Source organism: Typopeltis vanoorti, chromosome 3 (genome assembly GCF_054136105.1).
Source record: "Typopeltis vanoorti isolate ZY-2024b chromosome 3, IOZ_Tvanoo_1.0, whole genome shotgun sequence".
NCBI lineage: Eukaryota > Metazoa > Arthropoda > Arachnida > Uropygi > Thelyphonidae > Typopeltis > Typopeltis vanoorti.
The window spans coordinates 82,107,015-82,125,991 of NC_143551.1; the positions used below are offsets into that span (position 1 = coordinate 82,107,015).

General features: G+C 36.0%; 1 protein-coding gene across 1 annotated transcript in view; it reads left to right on the plus strand.

Annotated features, from left to right (window-relative positions):
• The first annotated feature begins 2,676 nt into the window (after positions 1–2,676).
• The window catches only part of LOC150108321 (uncharacterized), a 47,156-nt gene continuing 30,855 nt past the window's right edge, over positions 2,677–18,977 (plus strand). Inside the window, exon 1 of the mRNA XM_090390447.1 lies at positions 2,677–3,858. Within this exon, the coding sequence (XP_090246573.1) occupies positions 2,802–3,858 (1,057 nt within the window). The 5' untranslated portion in view covers positions 2,677–2,801. The remainder of the gene's footprint in view (positions 3,859–18,977) is intronic.

Consider the following 18,977-nt stretch of genomic DNA (forward strand, 5'->3'; position numbering starts at 1 on the left):
CAAGAATTTATTTTATTTTTCTTATTTTGAAGCTGGGCTCTACGACGATTCAGAAAGTCACTTGTGACGCAACTACTTTCAACTGAATAACCTTCCTCAAAAGTCTCTCCTTATTCCCAGATCATTGGAAATATCGTGTATAGATCAAGAATGCTTCTGTTATCATAGAACAGATATAGAAACACCAAAGAAGCATCATACACGCTCTTAAACTGTTTTATTAACCAGTATTTACTACTTCACTGAGGACATGTGGCATATTTTTAAAGTAGAACAAGCATTTCACTCTATCTAAGTAGAAAAATTTAAGTAAAAAGAAAAAAGGAGAGAGAGAGAGAGACCCTCTTAACCCTCTCTGCTTCGTCAGCTCCAGGCAGCTCTCGTCCCAATACGTAGCTTTACAGTAACACTTCACTGCTTTTTTGCTGTATTCCTTTCTCCGGCCACATAGCGTCTGTCTGAGGCAACCATGACCGTGTCAAGGACATCTCCGGCCTGAAGCACGTGCACACGAATTTAAACAGCAGGTGTTTACGCAGCAATTTTTCGTTCGAACAAGGTTCTTAACATTACGGAAGTTTTAAAGTTTAGCACTTCATGAGCTCCTGTTTAAAACAACGGAAAGGGGGGGGTGATATTTCGTGATGTATAATAACGACAATATTAACAAGTGTAAGGAAAGAAAAAAAAAAGAAAAGTACTCGTGGTACTTTTATTAAAACGTGCACGAAAAACGGTGCAGTACATTTTTTTTAACCATCCGACTGTTTGTTTCAGGAAAATGACAATTCCTTCCTCCATATCAGAAGAGTACCACTTCTCGAAGAAATTTTGGAATAAGCAAAAGGCTGGTTTACGACCCTTAATTTTCAATAAATTCGTGAAATGAATAAACTATCAATTTCTTGAAATTAATCATGAAGCAATTTTCTGACATTAAAAAAAGTTGCCCAAGAAAGAGCTTGGTTGAAGTTTAGAAGCAGGTCATTTATCGATATTATTTCTTTTTGATAAATACAGATATTGCTACTATAGTTGTTATTGGAATTGCTAGAATTCGAAGTTTGGAGAGAAATGTTATATTCTCAACAATCAAAACAATAATGTCAGCCAGGTAGTTACTTCTCAATTGCAGACAACCTCCTGCAAGTAATAGCGTCCATCCCCGACATATAATAATTTGTCAAAATCGGTTGAACAATGAGGACTTTAATGGTATCTATAACAAACCTCTCTCTTTCTCTCTCCGCTCTCTACAGTCCTGCTATCCATTTTGATCCAGCTCTTCAGAAATTGTCAGAAGACTTTAAAGAATGTAAGTAATAACCACATTTCTAATTCAGCGAAGTCGACCGATGTGGCTGGTGTCTGAGTAGGAAGTGGTGCCTCTTACCAACAATACCCCCCACACCCAATTATTTTAGGCTGAATTTACTAGGAGGTTCACGAGTAATCTAAAAAAAGCAACAACAACAAAAAAAAACGACATTACAAAGTTAATGGAATTTGATTTAACGAGATGACTTGGAGAAGTACCCAGGGCGGAAGAGAACCCTCTTTCATAATTCCCATCTCCCGTGTTTTAGATTCATTGGAATGAATTTTCAGAATACCTTATGGAATGCCGGAGACATCTATATGGCAAATTTCTACACAGTTTTTCCTCGCAGTAGAACTAAAGAGACCCCATTTTCCAGGCAGCAAAAGAGAGATTTTCAGATCACTCACTGAGGGGGGGCTGTTAGAACAATGACAGTTTTTTAAACCCTAGTGAGAGATTTTTCAACAAATTGCCACCTCAATAAAGGTTGAAAATGGACTCGGTAGTTGCTCACCATAATGCATGGCATTATACACGCCCGAGAAGAGTGTGCTTTGCATTGTGGGATACAAAAAATGCAAAGTTTGGACTTTTAGCAGCTACAGATCTATCTCTGTCACTCTACTTTTGTGTATAAAGAGAAAGAAAGGGGGACTCACAACTTATGCTGTCCATCAAGGACTTTAGAAAACATCATTCCATTATGGTGTATATCTATGTAGTCGTATATCCTTCAGGGGCGGTGACGATCAGGTTAAGGTCGACGGACGATTGCGTGGTACCGCCTAAAAACCATTAAGCAGAATGCTGTTCCCTTCTGGCTGAAACTCTCAATGATCTACATGTTGGTCTATGGCAATACAATGCCTCGACAAAGATTTATTTTATTATTATGAAGAAAATATGCTGCACCATACTCATGGCTTGTTTTTAAAAGACTTCCATTGGAAGAAGATTTAAATTGCTTCCAAACATCCAGTTAGTCCGTAAACCATTTTAGAACTAATCTTTAAAATATTAATCTTAAAACTGAACATTTAATCAAAACTATTTTCGTTGCTGTCTGCATTAACTATCATAGAATTAGAAATATTCGGTTTACAGTTCCTTAAAAAGTTTTCATTTTCATTTAGCTAGTTGTATTATTGCTTTTTAGTGTTGTTTTGCATTAAGTAAAATGCTTTCTTTAGATTAAACCAAGAGAGAATACCGCTTTTATAACATTATCCCTTTCTCTTGTCTAACAAAGTTTAAGGACTGAGATTGTTTCTCTGTAATAGTTTTAATAATTTAAGAAAATTTGGCTAAAGTCTGTTTTCTCTTCTCTTAGGTCGATTCAATAAATATCACTTTATCATGCAGTTGTAAAAGTATTTGACTAAGGATGGGTCGACCGGAAAGATCCATCTCAAATGAAATTTCTGGAGATTACTAGGGTGAGATATTACCACCTTACAGTTGCCAAGAAGACTGCAAAGAGATGAGCACAAACTATTGCGAATATCAAGATAACTACAGTCAACACCCGCAGGCGAAGTCGAAGCAGCCCATAAACTCGCTTCTTGACACAATTAATATGGTAACGTGTGATCCCTTCGACTCTTCAGAAGACGATCCCTGTGAGTCTACTACCATCTATCACACTTCAGAACCGTCAAAAATGGAAACCAAGTCAGTGACGTCAATCTATTCTAATTGTCAGTTAGATGAAATTGAATGGGAGGATGGAGCGGAGTATGCTGGTTGCAACTCAATAGACAGCGGTTATAAAAGCTCATGCCCAACGCCAGAAATTCCGTATTCTTCCAACTATGATAACAAAACTCCTCATTGTACAGCCGACACCCGATCTGTGTCATCCCTTTCACGATCATGTTCTTATCAAAGCGTGAATTCTAAATCCAGCGGTGCTCATCAAATATCAAAGTCTACCGACGTTTCTAGGAATTCTGATGCAGGTTTCTATGACACAAGTCTAGATTATTTGATTTACCTGAGAAATTCCCTCTTGAGTGCCATTCAGCGATTTGGGTGTTCATCTGCAGAGAGTAGAACTTTGTTAAACAGGCATCGTGATATGTGCTGCATGAAGTGTGATCGCTGTGCAGAGAAATGTTCTGAAACGTGTAGCGCTGATATCCCAGAAAGCAAACAACTGTCTCATGGATGCTGGAAACCCAAAAAATCTGTCTGCGATTCAGTTATGAATCCAATCCCTTCTAACCATAAAACTGTACGGTTCGAAACTAATGGCAGTAATACGCTGCCATATAAAAAACCAAAATCCCCCAACGATAAACATTCAAAATCAATACTGAAAGATCCTCTTATGGCCCACTTGATGGCACATTTGACATCAGAACCAGGAGATGTAAAAAAATGTACATTAGAAGAAGAAATTGATACATTGCTCTATGGAAAAACCAAATACGGTGACATTGAGAGCGTGGAAGACGTTCCTTGCAGTTACGTTACAATGATTGAAGAAAAATATCGCTGCGGAAGATCAAGCGTCGCTAAGGTGAGAAAACTAAAAGGTAAGCGAGCAAACTCTTTCAGTTGTTCAAGTTTTCTACGGTAAATACTAAATGATATTATTGGCATGGTGTTCGCCAGATAATTACAGGCAACTAAAAGCAAAAGTGTAAACACTATTAATGGATAAATTATGTAGTGAATATTTCTGTATTGTGAATATAGAATGATACTGAAACATCTTATACTGAACAGTATTTAACGAGGTAGGTTATATCTTCAATGAGCTATTTCATAAAGAATTAAGCAAAGTTTCGTTTTAATAAAAATTCATGTTTGTTCATTAATTAATTAGCACAACGTCAGGGGACAAAAGATGAGGCAATTATATTTCTTAAGCCAATCATCGCAAAAAATTAAATTCATGAATACTTAATTCTTATTTGAACTTAATCATTTTATCCATTTTCTACACGTTTCTGTAACTGCTTAATGCTCCAAAATACTATTCCACAATAACTAAGTATTCAGTATTTCGAAGTACGGATCTTTAGTTCCATTTTGCTCTGATAAAATCGACGGTGATTTTAAAAAAAAAACATCACTGAGATTCATAAATATGTATTAATCACAAATAAGTTTTGTGATCCTCAAGTCTCTTAATTCAACATAATTAATGTAGTACTGCGGATCAGCAATGGCTATACTCTAAGCAAACAATGATGGCTATTCTTAGTGAAAAGTAAATCTATCCGTAGCTAACAGGTTAATTAACATATCATACTTATTTTGACATGAATGTTAAATCTCATACACAAAATGTCAATAACACATCTCCCTGGACATGATATATTAGCACTGTCCAAGGAGACAAGAATTCGGTGTGCCAAGAACCATACGCTGCACACTAAACATTATTTTTGTAAGCGACTTCAGTTCTCCAGTAACAAAGGTAGAGTGTCAGACCCAATAATGAAAATTACCTACCCATCCTGAAATTTTTTATAAGCAACCATGCCATCGTGGAATTTGAACAAAGTTTGTCTTACTGTTGGTAAATTGGAGACTATTCGTACGACCACCGGTGATGCAAAACAAAATTTGCTCCTGCATGCGAAGCGTTGAACTTGAGAGATTCTTGTAATATCCATTATGTAATACTCACTCCATTACAAAAACTGTTCCTAATCAATTATTGTATAATTTCAATTCAGATTAACCTTAAAAAAATCGACTATTAAACACAAAATAGCGTGATTCACACACACACACACACACACACACACACACACACACACACACACACACACACACACACACACACCACACACACACACACACACACACACACACACACACACACACACAGTACCGTATTTAGCTAGGCGATCTGTAGCCAGCTTAAATTCTCACGCCTAAAATTAATTTATCAATGGGGAAGAAAGGAGAGGAAATTGCCCAAGTGAGCGAGAAGGTTCAACACAGAGAAGCCAACATGTACTCGAAATGTTAATATACATCATGATATACAATAATGAAATAAAACTTTTAACTCATGGATTTCATGATTTAAGGTTAAAAGCTGGAAAAACAAAATTATAAGGTCGTTTCAATTTAAATTAGGCTACTTCGTCTCATACAGTGGCAGAGTTACCTCGCGGAAATTCTGGGAGGCAGGAGAACCCTGTTCACTCCATTACGGGGTTTTGATTAAAATATGAAAATCGCATACGGAGCCGGCAGGGTTCCGCCTGCACGTATTCTCTTGCTGGATAAACTGCCAGAGATTATGTGCAATTCACCGACGACTATGAAGGTAGGATGAACTGCCTTCACAAGTACTCATTTGGCTCTTAGGTTGCATATTAAACTAAACCTAATTAATGCTGTGAGTGCAGTTCATCGCGAAAGGTAAAAGGAATAAAGAACGAAACCTTTTAACTCATAGATTTCATTATAAAATTATATGAAATTTCTGAAGCTAGCAGATTTGGGCGAGGTAGAAGCTCGTCGAATATAAACAGGAGAGTTTTCTGTGTTGGGGAAATGATTATGGTGAGCTAGGAAGTTCCATAGCCTATGGGTATTGCTATCCAAATTTGTCGTTATCTAAGCTGACTCTATTTGCACCGTTATTCTGAAATGTAATTCGAATAACTCGGAGATATTGAGAGACCTGAGATACAACTTGTCATTCCTCTGCTGCATCTCCTAAGGGCAAGTATTTATATCTGTAGAGCTGTGTGTGTGTGTGTGTGTGTGTGTGTGTGTGTGTGTGTGTGTGTGTGTGTGTGTGTGTGTGTGTGTGTGTGTGTGTGTGTGTGTGTGTGTGTGTGTGTGTGTGTGTGTGTGTGTGTGTGTGTGTGTGTGTGTGCAGTGTTTGCTTGTTTGGACGAAAAACCCGAGTTTCCAAGTAAGAAAAGAAGAAAGAAAAAAAGAAAGAAACACTTCATATGAGACCGGCTAATTCACCATTTGATTGAAACCACCTGAGAAAGGTTCTTCACATCAAGGACGGGATTTGAATGTAAGCCCGTAAAAAGATTGGAACTTCTCGTATACCAACTGAGCTAGGAAGGCTATTTATCATCATAACCTGATTATATGTATATTTTAAATATGGAAAATCATAACATATCTGAATCAAGAGCTTTAAAAGGAATAAAAGTGCTGTTTTCGAAAAATCAAGCGAAATAGACAAAGATAATGAAAGAATTCTTTGAAAATGGGTAGCGACGAGAAAATTGATTTCTGCAATAATTAGTTAAATAAATATTCACTTCGTGTACATTTTTGTATACAAAAAAGTGTAATTTGATACCTTTTTCCCATAAAATTAGCCGTAAGTTTTCAGAAATGATGGACTCTTCTCGTAAATGGCTTAGAATAGAGATCTAAAACTTTCATCAAACAAGTGACCCATCAGCAGTTTAGCAAGGTCAACCATTCTTTTCACTTTATTTGCTAAATTGCATAAGTTTTGATTTATCATGTATATCTCAGAAATTTCCGGCTTAAAAAAAAAAGTGGATGTGGTCATTAGAGACATAACTGCAAGACTTGGGATGCATCTTGAAAGTTTTGACTTCTGAAACTCCAGCTTAGGCATGCACATCCTAAATCGACCACCGGAGAGTTATACAAGCTAGAAATCTGCTATAGAATCCAAAAAGCTACTTCAGAGGTCGTCAATGAGTAAGGTGGAGTTGTCACACCAGGCAATGAAAATTATCTGAACTAGTTTTTATTTGATGTTGTTATTTACTTTCCAATCGAAAACAAACCAATATTCAATGGTTTGTTTTCGATTGGAAATCGAAATGAGACACGTAGGATGATTTAATAAGTTTTAAACAAATATATATTTGGGCTTTTACATATATATATATATATATATAAATTCGAGTATCTATTTATATATTTTTGTATAATTTTTTACGATACAATACATTTTATGTATATAAATACGATATATATTTTTTTATTTCATGAATTTCTATTTTAATTGATCGAAATTCATTTCAACATTCGCATTGGCAGATTAGATAATGTATCCATTCTTCACCCAACGAGATGTCTGTTTTAAATATAAACAATATACAGTTTTACAGTACTGTAGGTGTTAGCGAATGTCTTCAGATAGGAGATGATTTTCATCCCTGGTGCTGGACAGCTGAAGATCCGAAGTGATTTTTAAAAGTTATGTCTGGTCTCTAGAGCAGAGTTCTTGTGTCTGTTAGCATCATTGTGCTATAAGTTTAGAATGGGCAAACTGCCATTAAAAGAAGAAGAATCCGAACATATCACTAATTACTTACACATGGTATATCTAAAATATGTCAATCAACTGATTTTACTTGAACAGCGTATTATGTTGCATAATATACAGTACTAAATGGCCAGATAGTGAATCGCACACATTATGTTTGACAGTCAAATTTTAGTCATAATTTTAATTTGAAAGTCAAATTTAGACTTGCATTTGGTTGTTGTTGCATTGCTTTGATTTCCTTACTGCCGACAGAACTAAGACTGGGATAGTATATTATGTTACTGTAGTACATCATCTCTGGCTGCTATACCCGTTTTGTGAGATGAAAACTGAGTTTTCGAGAGGAAAATTCCTGCCACTTTCTTATGAGATTAGGTAGTTCACCTTCAGTTAAAAAGTACCTACAAAGGTTTTTCCCGTTCTAAGCGGAATTCAAATCGAAGGGCATAGTCGATATCGACTGAACTAAGGAGTCTTATAAGTGAATTATTAAAATAATGCAACTAAATGCAAGCCTCCTTAGTTCAGTCGATATCAACTATGCCCTTCGATTCGAATTCCGCTTAGAACGGGAAAAACCTTTGTAGGTACTCTGGATCAGTGGTCTCTGATCCAGGACGATTGAATGTTTATGATATTCTTCAGGAGAAAAATGAATTCAATCGTCCTGGATCAGAGACCACTGTCCTGCTTATTGGAGGCCTAAAGTATCTTGAATAAATTCCATGTTTGGTTTTCTAGACAAAGTTTCCAGACTATAATAATAATAATAATAGTAATAATAATCAACTAATGCCATTTATTCCTGAAAGGGAATTAGCAAGGCCATGTAGTACTGTTTAGAAGACTAGTGAGCAGCTAGGCTCCATCTTTAGCAATCACAGAATAACTCGTCCAAGGCTATCCAAGGTCCAAGTGATTTTAATTGACATTTCAGGAAGGAGAGTACCATAGATAACTGTCGCTATCTTTTGGTCCCTAACAATATATATTATTGTCTGAAATAGTGAGAGTTTTATTGTCAATTTTCTTGCATTTATGGCATGAAAAAACCGAGTTTCCATGAGAAAAGATTCAATTTACTTGAGTCAGAGATAGACTAACACAGGATCCGGTCAAAGAAACAGTTATTACAAAAAGTCAGAGAGTAGAAAATCGAACTGAGAACAGTCTCTTTTTTTTTTTTGGAAGCCTAGCACTATGCATGGAAACGGCATTTTTACAGGGCTACACTGGCCTTTTTATAAATAATGTATAATATATTTTACATTGTTTCTGTTATTTTGCCGTTCTTTTGTTCATGATTATACATGTTTCTCTTCACCTGATCCAAACACTAGCTTTGACTGGATTGCTGAAATAATTATTATTATGGCTATTCATCCTAATCCTGGTCTTCATCATAATTACAGTAGAAACCTAATCTATGCAAGCAGGCCTTCTTTTCCAGCAAATGTGCCAATACAGTCCAGAAAAAAAAATATATATCAGAGGTGGCTCAAGAGAAAAACCGCTAAGTGAACTTGTACCGCAACTCTCAGCAGTTGTAAGAAAAACCACTAATCCAAATTCGATTTTGAAAGAGCTAAATATAGTGTAGAAAACTTGCTAATATTTCAAACAATAGCTGACCTTTCAGATCAACTGCTGCTCCTCCATGCCTCTGTCTTTCTCACACATCAAATGATACCATTGTAACATTACTGAAGTCGAAGTTGACCTCCTAGCACCATGCGTCCTCTCTAGCTTATACATAATAACAAAGTAAATAACATCTCACTATATCATACAGCTCGATGCATGCTTCCTCTAATCGTATGGCAGAAAGATCTCAAGAATTCCGAACAGCTTGGATACCAACTAGCCTTTCAGTTCTAATTATATCCCTCCCAAATAAGCTAAAAATTTTAGTTCATACGTAATATCTATCCTATATTGTCTTTACAATTCAGACTCAACCATAATCTACCAAACAGCATGAAAGCAAGTCTATTCAGTCCACATATTCAGCCCATTCCAAAGAAGGAGATAAACAGATAAATCATCTATGTTACTATCATCCCATTGGACATACCAACTCTCATGAAAATGCTGATGGAAGTCACTAACTTGTCCACCATCTGGATTCCCACCAATTAATTACTGACAATCAATAAGGATCCTGCCACTTTTGATCCACAACAGATCTTCTCACGAACATTACATCTTGAACACAAGCCATGAAAAGGTATGGAGAAGCTCATATGGTCGGTTGATATTTATAGAGCATCTCATCAAGTGCGGCACATAGACCTAATCAGAAAACTACGATCTTTTAGTTTGCTTTCTACTCTTTGCAACTGCGTTTCCAACTTAATCTCTGTTCGTGTCATGCTAGACTACCTCCTATCCGTAGATTTTACCGCCAATATCTGAGTATCTTAGGGATCTGTACTGTTACTCATGTAAAAGTACAGATATAAATCATTTTATGTTCCTAGATATAAAATGACTGTCAGTAACCTGAAATAATCCCATCCATAGTGCTAATCACAGTACACTCCATTTCTTGTCTTCAATCGACTAACTCTGTAATTCTCAAATATGTCAAGCTTCGAGATATTCTATAATCAATGTCTTAAACACCAGTTTCTTTGCTATTCTACAATGGAATGAGAAAAATAATATCCAACTCCAGTTGTCTCTGTCTACCTCTCTCTTTGGTTGTTCATTACGAGTCATGGTGGACGCTTTCCTCTTCTCAGATTTCCCCAACAAAACCGGAATACCCAAGGACTCTGTGTTTTTGCCTATGGTCTTATTCTTATGCACAGATGATCTTTTCTCGCCGCTCTCAAATGCTATCCAGAGGTTTGCGAATTACGGCATACCAGCCACATTCCTCTACTTTATTCGACCATACTTGTAGGTTAGTCGTTCTCTAATATTCCAAACCTCGATATCTTCCATAACTAAGGCTTAAACACGGGACTCTTCGCTATTTATCAATGGAGCAATAACAACCCTATTAATATAAATGATACTAAAACACACACATGTTGTTGTGTTGCTCTCAAGAAAAAACCCTTACCTCGCCTCCTTTACCTCCCTGATCTCAGATATTCCATGGAGATCTGAGCTCAGATTTCTCTTCATGGGTTGATTCTAACCTTTCTTGAAAAAATACACACCTCCACAATTTCAAAAAAAAAAAAAAAAACCTTGAGGAAAAGGACATCAAAAAATAAATTGGTATCTTCTGCTCAAACTTTACTTTTCACCTCAACAGTTGCTAACTCTATAAAATTTCAAATTTACCAAACTTTATAATTCGGTTCTAACACTTGGTAATGCACTTCCTAAACATACTTGCAATATTCGACGACTTTGAAGAGTGATCTGGGTTATCTGGTATTCTGAACGGTCATGTGAACAGTTTGTGTAAGATCATTGACGATAGGAAAATTTCTCAACATCTCTGTCTGCCTGATCTATATAGTTAAAAAAAAAAAGTTTTAGTAGTGATTATTAAAATCTTCATGAAAGATGAAGTGGGAGGAGGCATTGCAGAGTTCAATATTTGCAGAAGAGGTGGATGAAATTGTTCACGCACCTTCTCTGTAAATATGAAAAAGTGTAGGTTTAGTAAAGAATCGATAGATGTATTGTGAAATGTTTATTTCCACATCTAGTTCTGCAAAACTACAATAATTTTCCTAATAGAAACTCAAATTTCAGCTTCTTCAAGCTGAAATGTCAATGATACTAAATACTGTCTTTGACTTTTTTTCCGTATCCCAGGTGGAATTTGCAAATATAGTCGCTCTAATATATCATTTCTCCAACTCAGAATCACCTCTTTTTGATCTAGCTAACTCAGTCTTGTTCTATCACATTCACTGGTTGTATATATATTTCTCTTCATGCCACATAATTCTGAGCTCTTTGACTCTCTTTCTTTAAACGTTGATTTTCTCTACTACAAATTTCCTAACAGTGAGTTCATCTTTCGTGAAGATTTTAATGTTCACTACTGCAACTTTTTCTTTTTCAACTATACAGATCAAGCAGACGGAGATGTTGAGAAATTTTCCTATCATCGATGATCTTACACAAGTTGTTCACATGTGTCAGAAAACTAAATAACCCAGACCACTCTACAAGATCTCTTTCTCATTATACTCTGGATGTTTGTTCCCTAGGCAACTGAGACCACAATTTAGTGTTGAGTTCTTTCACGGAGCAGCTCTCATACAGGCGCTCTCTTTTACGTTGTCTGGCATTATAAAACAAAGTCAAACGGCATGATCTTTAGTTCTGTGCCTTATTTCTATAATTGGATTACTGTTTTCAGCTTCTGATTCAAACTTGGCATGAATGTATCATTGAAGTGATTCTTATTAGTATGGAGACATGTATTACTAAATCTATCTGAAATTCTAATTTCTTATAATAAGCATTGGTTTTCTAAGAAGTGCGTCAGTACTGTACAAGAAAAGAACGAGGCATGCAGCAATTATTACTCATCAAACTCTTCATCTTCCTTTTCTGTTTATGCCAAAGTCCGAAACAGCTACAAGCAAACCATTAACACATCCAAGCTGATTCTAAATACGCCAAAGCAAAAAACTTATATCATGTTCAAATGACAGTCATGCTTATTGTCTCTTGCCAATGCTATTGGTTGCAACGTTGTTCGACTATGCTTCCACCTCTAATTGCACTTAGATAGTTCCATTGCATCGCTCATGGAAAGCATTTTTTTTTTAAATCTAATTTTTGCATAGATAAGTTTGTTAAATGTCCTCCAACAATTCCAAACACAATATCAATTCCTCCTTTCATTTTTTGCTAGAAAGAGATCAGAAAAATCTTGTCTAAACTGGATGCCAAAATGTCTCCTGGTCGTGATGACATTTTCCCGAATGTTCTGAAGATTTGTGCTCCAGCAATATCACCTGTTCTATGTCGCGTTTTTATTTTCTTCTATTCGGCCGCGTTTTTATTCTCTTCTGCTCTGCCGGTATCTATCCTTTAGTCTGGAAATTAGCCCATATTGAATCCAACCCAATCCATGAAAGGTTACACTTTTTTGCTATCTAATTAGGTTCAACTTCAATAACTTCAGTCTTTCTAAAGTAATGCAGAAAACCATTAACACTCAACGTTTATGCTATTTGAATACTCTCAATTAATAAACAATCTCTAATATGAATTCCGCCTGGTCAACAGAAGACCTTTTCTTGTTTGTGTTATCCATCATCGGATAAACACGATGGAAAATTCGAGGAATCTCAGTTGGATTTTTTTTATATCTCTGAAGCATTTAAATGAATTTGGGAAACGCCTATTGAGCAAGATTACCGTGATATAGTGTATCTGTCTTTTGACATCCGCAACTAGCTTTTTGTATGCGCGCAAATACGTGTGATGTCTGATCCATCCACTTTGCAACTAATGCTAGTGTTCCAAAGGGCTTTGTTCTTTCACCTACTCTCTTCCGTCTATTCAATGACCTTCTCTAGTTGACTGTAAAACCAATACAGAGTTTGCTGACGACAATACACTGCATCACTCTTCTTCATTTGATAAGTCTTGCACTGCAAATCACCCGGGTTTCAGAATATAAACTCCTACATTGCTTTATTCTGCTTTATTTTTCGCAAAAATTTCTTTATTTCTTCCAGTCTCTTTTGACAACATCCAAATGTTTAGACGAGGTGCGATTCCTCTTCTTGGGATTGCATGAATCTCATATATATATATTTAGCATAAATATATTACAAAAATCGCCTCCTGAATATCTATAAGATTAGGCTCTCTCTCTCTCTCTCTCTCTCTTTCTTAATTTCTCAATTACGTCTATCACTACCCTTTCAAACATGGGTCAGTAATGTGTAGTTCGCGATCCGCATGCGGCTCTTTGAACATATAACTGCGGCTCTAACTTTCAGTCTTTATGTACGACAAGCATACTCCGCAAACACTTCTCAGTTTAGGTTGCCTGAGCATCGCGAGCAGAGCACACGCACTGGAAGGTGTCGAAGGTGGGTGGCGAGTATATAATATTCTGTGCTTGTTAACACTTTCATTGCCAAGCTGAAAATTGGAATTTCGTGTGATGGCCAATTTTTTTTTTTTATCCTTTCATTTAATTCGCGATGTTCACGCGATAACGCGTGATCGGCCGTTTGGTGAGGGTTCGCATCGCGCGATAACGCGTGATCGGCCGTTTGGTGAGGGTTCGCATCGCGCGATATCGCGTGATTGGCAATGAACGTGTTAAAGGCACAAAATATTATGTTGTGCCTTTAAACAGGCACAAAATAATATATGTGTGTTCGATGCGTGGAGCAGGTTACAGTACACTTATATAAATTTGAAAATATTTGCTTTTGGATGTTACTCAGTTTTTGGTTCGTCATATTTCGGCTAGCAAATATTTCGAAAGTGAACTATATTAAAAATAAAATCAAGAAATCGTCTGAACAATAGAAAGTTCTCATCATATTTAAGGATGAAAATTACGCTATACTTGCCTGATGTTGAGAGACTTGCTTAAGAAGTTCAGCAGCAAACATCGAATTAATTAATTCGTACCTAAATAGATGTTTGTTATGTTTTTTTCAGTATTAATAAATAATATTTCAAAAAGAAATATTTTTAAAAATAAAGCACATTTTCCAACGCGATTAAATTACCCCCCCCCACCTTCTTTCTTCTCAGCTGGAGCTGAGGTAGGGATCTTCCAATTTTTTTTTAATTAGATCAAAAATGGCTCTTCACTCAAAAAAAAAGGTTGCGGTCGCTCAAAAACAACTTCCTTCACACGGTTCCTTAATAACTACAACTAAGCTATTTAAGATCAACTTTAAAAGCTTCCGTCTTTCTTGACTTGAATAGGTGTCTTTCCAATAATCCTCACGTAATTCGAAATCCCCCCCTCCTCGAGAAAATGTTATTATCAAAAGGAAGAGAAGAATAATGTTATAAACTCTGATTATGTGTGCCCCAGAATTTGCGTTTACTTTTACATGATGACAGAATATATAAAGAGTAAACGCACTTTTGTATTTCTATTTACTTTTATTATACAAAACCAATTGAATAGTAATAATAATAAGATTTTAAATAACTTCATCCATATATTTACAGCTTCATTATTATACACAATCATCCAGAAAAAAGGATTAAAGAGATGGTTTGTATCAGAGTTAATAGAAACGCTATTGTTACATATTGCTACTTAATCCTATCGCATGATGCGTGTGCCATAATTTAAGGTGACATTAATATAAAAGTCTCCGTAGCTCAGTCGGTTTCGGCAAAGACCCGCTAGGAAGACCTGTGTTCAAATTCCATCTAAGAACGCGAAAAACCTTCAGCAGGGTTTTCAATGGAGGCGAGTTAGTCTCATAGGTTGGAGGTAGGTTTTCATCTCGGAAAATCCCGCAACGAAGCAAAACCGGCCATTAAAGCATATTCAATTTCCGCACAAAAATATCTACTTACGCATAAGACTAACTACTCTATGCTAAAATTACTGTTACGAAAACTGATCCGGGTAGGTCATAGATTAACATATTTAACTGGTCGAAATAAAAACATAGAGTCCATTTGACATTTTTGTTTGTGGTTTTATACCGGAAAAAATAGATCTAAAAATATTTTTAACATCGTGATTCTGAATATCATTTAACCATATCGCATAATGTTATTGTTAGGGTATCTCATCTGTTTATAGAGCCTCCATCCGTAGTCAGTCGGTATAGACGAAACCCTTTTGTCAGAAAGATCTGTGTTCGATTCCCGTCCATCACGTGAGGAACCTTTATCTGGTCTGTTTTGACTAAAGGTGAGTTAACCGGTCTCATACGGATATAGAGGGTTTTTTTTTTCACCCGGAATCTTGGATTTTTAGTCCCTTAGAACAGGCAAACCAGCTCCGTGAACACACGCGGATTTACAGCCATGAATACTCGCGACAATATGTGAAAGAGATATGGTCTTCACTACATGTCGTTACGTCCGTAGTTAACCATGAGTCACATCATCGTAGTCAACCTTCCAGATAGGAGACGGCACACGAATGGGAGTTGGGCATCTGTTTATAATATCTGCAGAAAGATTGTTAAGGGTATTGTTAAGGTGTCTGCTGGTGGGGTCGCTAGCTGGTTCCTGGAATTGCATTTAACGCAGAAAGTACTATATAGTAGATTCTTATTGCTTTAAAACAGGTACTTTCTATTGTCTCTCTCTCTCTCTCTCTCTCTCTCTCTCTCTCTTTCACCTTATGCAGTGAAGGAGAAAAACTGCTGCATGGGCAACTTCTATTTGTTCATATGAAATTTGGTCAGCTAGAGATACTTTTATTTAATTACAAACAATTTTGTTGGTGGAAATAAACAAATTAAATAATCTAGAGAAAATACAGCTATCGTACAGGAGATGCTTAATATTCAACCTTCAATAATAAGTAAAATAGCATACTATTTAAATAAACAAAGTCTAGAAATTAAACAAACTGTCTCTTACATAGTACAACTCACATGTGTTTATTAATAAAGTGCTATTTATATTAATATGGTTCGGTGTGCAAATCCAAGAAGATCACGAATTCCTAACGGTTTTCAGGAAATATAAACAGGCACTAAAAGATAAAAATCACAACGGCAAAGTAGAGGCTACAAGAATAAATGGGAGGAAAATGAACAACCAACCACATTTGGCATTTATTGTATAGTTCACTGAGCAACATTGCTGCTATTCTACCTTATATTATTATGATGAATAGTAGTATAAGCAGTGATCAGCTAGAATGGGGTAACTACGGAATCGACTTGTTATTTGGTCTGTTTAATTGGATCACTGATGTCAAAATGCGGATGAACAGAGAAAAGAAGAAATCTCTAGGTGAAAACAAAGGAGATGTTCTAGTTATAAAGGGATTAAGATGGTGATCCATGCAATGGAGTTGTTGGGAGAAAGAGAGAGTAACAGCAGACAATTGCCGAGATGTATAATGAATATCCGTGAAATTCAATCCGCAAGAAGACTTGGAGTTTGCTATCAATCATATGTTGATAGCAAAGCACAGATAGATTGTACAAGATATACATGAAATAATAACCTATTACTATTTTTCAATACAACTTAGCATTGGGTAGATGTGCTAACAAGGAATACACTTTTTGAAGTGATGCATTGGTTGAATAAACTGGAGAAGTATAGTGAGGGAATGATGATTAAAGGAGAACGGGGGGAGTGAAGTATTAAGAAATAAACTAGAATAAAAGGGTCGAAGATCGGAAAGAAGATGGCGTATATGATTTTGGGTTTGGAGAAGGGGATGAGGGGGTATAAAGGACACGCATGACGCATGTTACAGACAACGAATAAAAATAAATAAAATCTATCCCATTACATTCCCAAAAAGAAGTGAGCAGCACCATCTTGTGTTATCCTTTTTTTTTTGGGGGGGGGAATATTTGGCAGTCAGTCTCCACATTTGTAAATGCAGAAACATTAGAAATCTCTAGCTTGTTTCCAAAAATGAAAGCTTAAAAGGATATCACAAACAACTGTTGTTATCTCCAGTTTCTAATCCTAACTAGTATTGCTGTGTGAAATTTTTATGGACACTCTTCTCCTTCGTTTTCGACAATTAAGAAATGGGCTGCCGAGTTTAAACGTGGCTGTACCAGCCTTGAAGATGATCCACGTGAAGGATCATCTTAACTTGATCAGTGCACGATATGGTATTGGATGACCGGCAAATCGAAGTGCGTGAAATTGATGAGACTATAGGCATTTCAGAAGAACGTATAGGATATATTTTGCATGAAGAATTGCAAATGAAAAAACTTTGCTCAAGATGTTGCTCACAGCAGATCAAAAAAGCACTCGCATGAAAATCTCTGAACAGTACTTGGAGCATTTTAACAAGAATAAAACTGATTTTGTGCGTCGATTTATAACTATGGATGAGACTTGGATTCACCATTACACACCAGAATCCAAACAGTGGACAGAAGCCGGTTGTTTAACGCCAAAGAAGACAATGTCGGTTCCATCAGCAGGAAAGGTCATGGCCTCGGTGTTTTGGGATGCTAAAGGCATTTTGTTTATTAATTATCTTGAAAAGGGTAAAACAATAACCAGGGAATATTATTCCGATCTTTTAACCAGACAAGACGAAAAAATTCGTGAGGAAACACCTAGTTTGTAGAAGAAAAAACTCATCTTTCATTAGGACTATGCACCGCTAAGGTGTTTTGGCAATGGGAAAATTAAGGGATTTGCACTATGAATTGTTGGACCATCCACCCAATTCCCCAGATTTGGCTCATTCTGACTTCTATCTCTTCTGAAGAAAAAACGCTGGTCAGCATTTTTATTCGAATCAAGGTGATTGCAGTTGTAGAAGGATATTTTGCAGATCTTACTGAGAACCACTGAAGGGTCGGGATAATTGCGCTGGAACATCGCTGGAATAAATGTATTAGTCTTAAGGGAGATTATATCGAAAAATAAAAATAATTTTGAAATTATAAATTCGTTCTTTCATTGTTAGGCCGATAACTTTTCAGACCACCCTCGTAGAGTTCTGGTGATGTAGTTGAAGAATTTCCATAAGAAAAAAAAAGTCTGCTTTAGCAAGGCTTAGTGCTGGTCAGACTTGAATTCTATACAGTGCACTTGAAAGACATTTCCTCATCCCGCCATATGGAGGGATGAAGACCTTCATGGTACCATAGAGTGCTTTAACTGCAAGAATAGTCCTTATTGTTTACAAACTTGATAAATTTATTTTGCTGGTAAGATTCAGTAGCAAATGCGACTGCAGTCGGAAATGACCCTAAGCCACTATTTTTGTTTTTATCATAATACTTTCATTTTAGAAACGATGAATGAATATATATCGTTAAAATATTAAATTCTTTTGAACCGTAGTATCGTTATTGTTATATCTTGATATAATTTTCCCATACACAGTACTACTGTATTGTAGTAATTTGACCAACTAACTCTTGTGTATAAGTCTAACATTAAAAAATAAATAAATAAAAATTAAACTCGTTCTTTTTATTTTTATTTATTTTAACTTTTATTTTATTTTTTATTTTTATTAAACCCTCTTTCTGGAATCAAGCTTGGTTTTATGCCGTTCAACGCTTAACCTCCAACTAATGAAGGTGGTAGCGGTGTTACACCAAACGATAGTCCACTTGGAAACTAGAGAATACTTAATTACATTATTTTCACTCTATAACAATTTCTTAAAATTTTTATTTTATAATTTCATATGGTTATATGAAATCTGCAAATGGAACGTTTTATAAATAGGGAATTTTCGCATCTTTAATAAATCTCCTCTTACGATTTTACCAAGAATTAGGTTATACCCTAATTAATTTATATTTCGTTTTC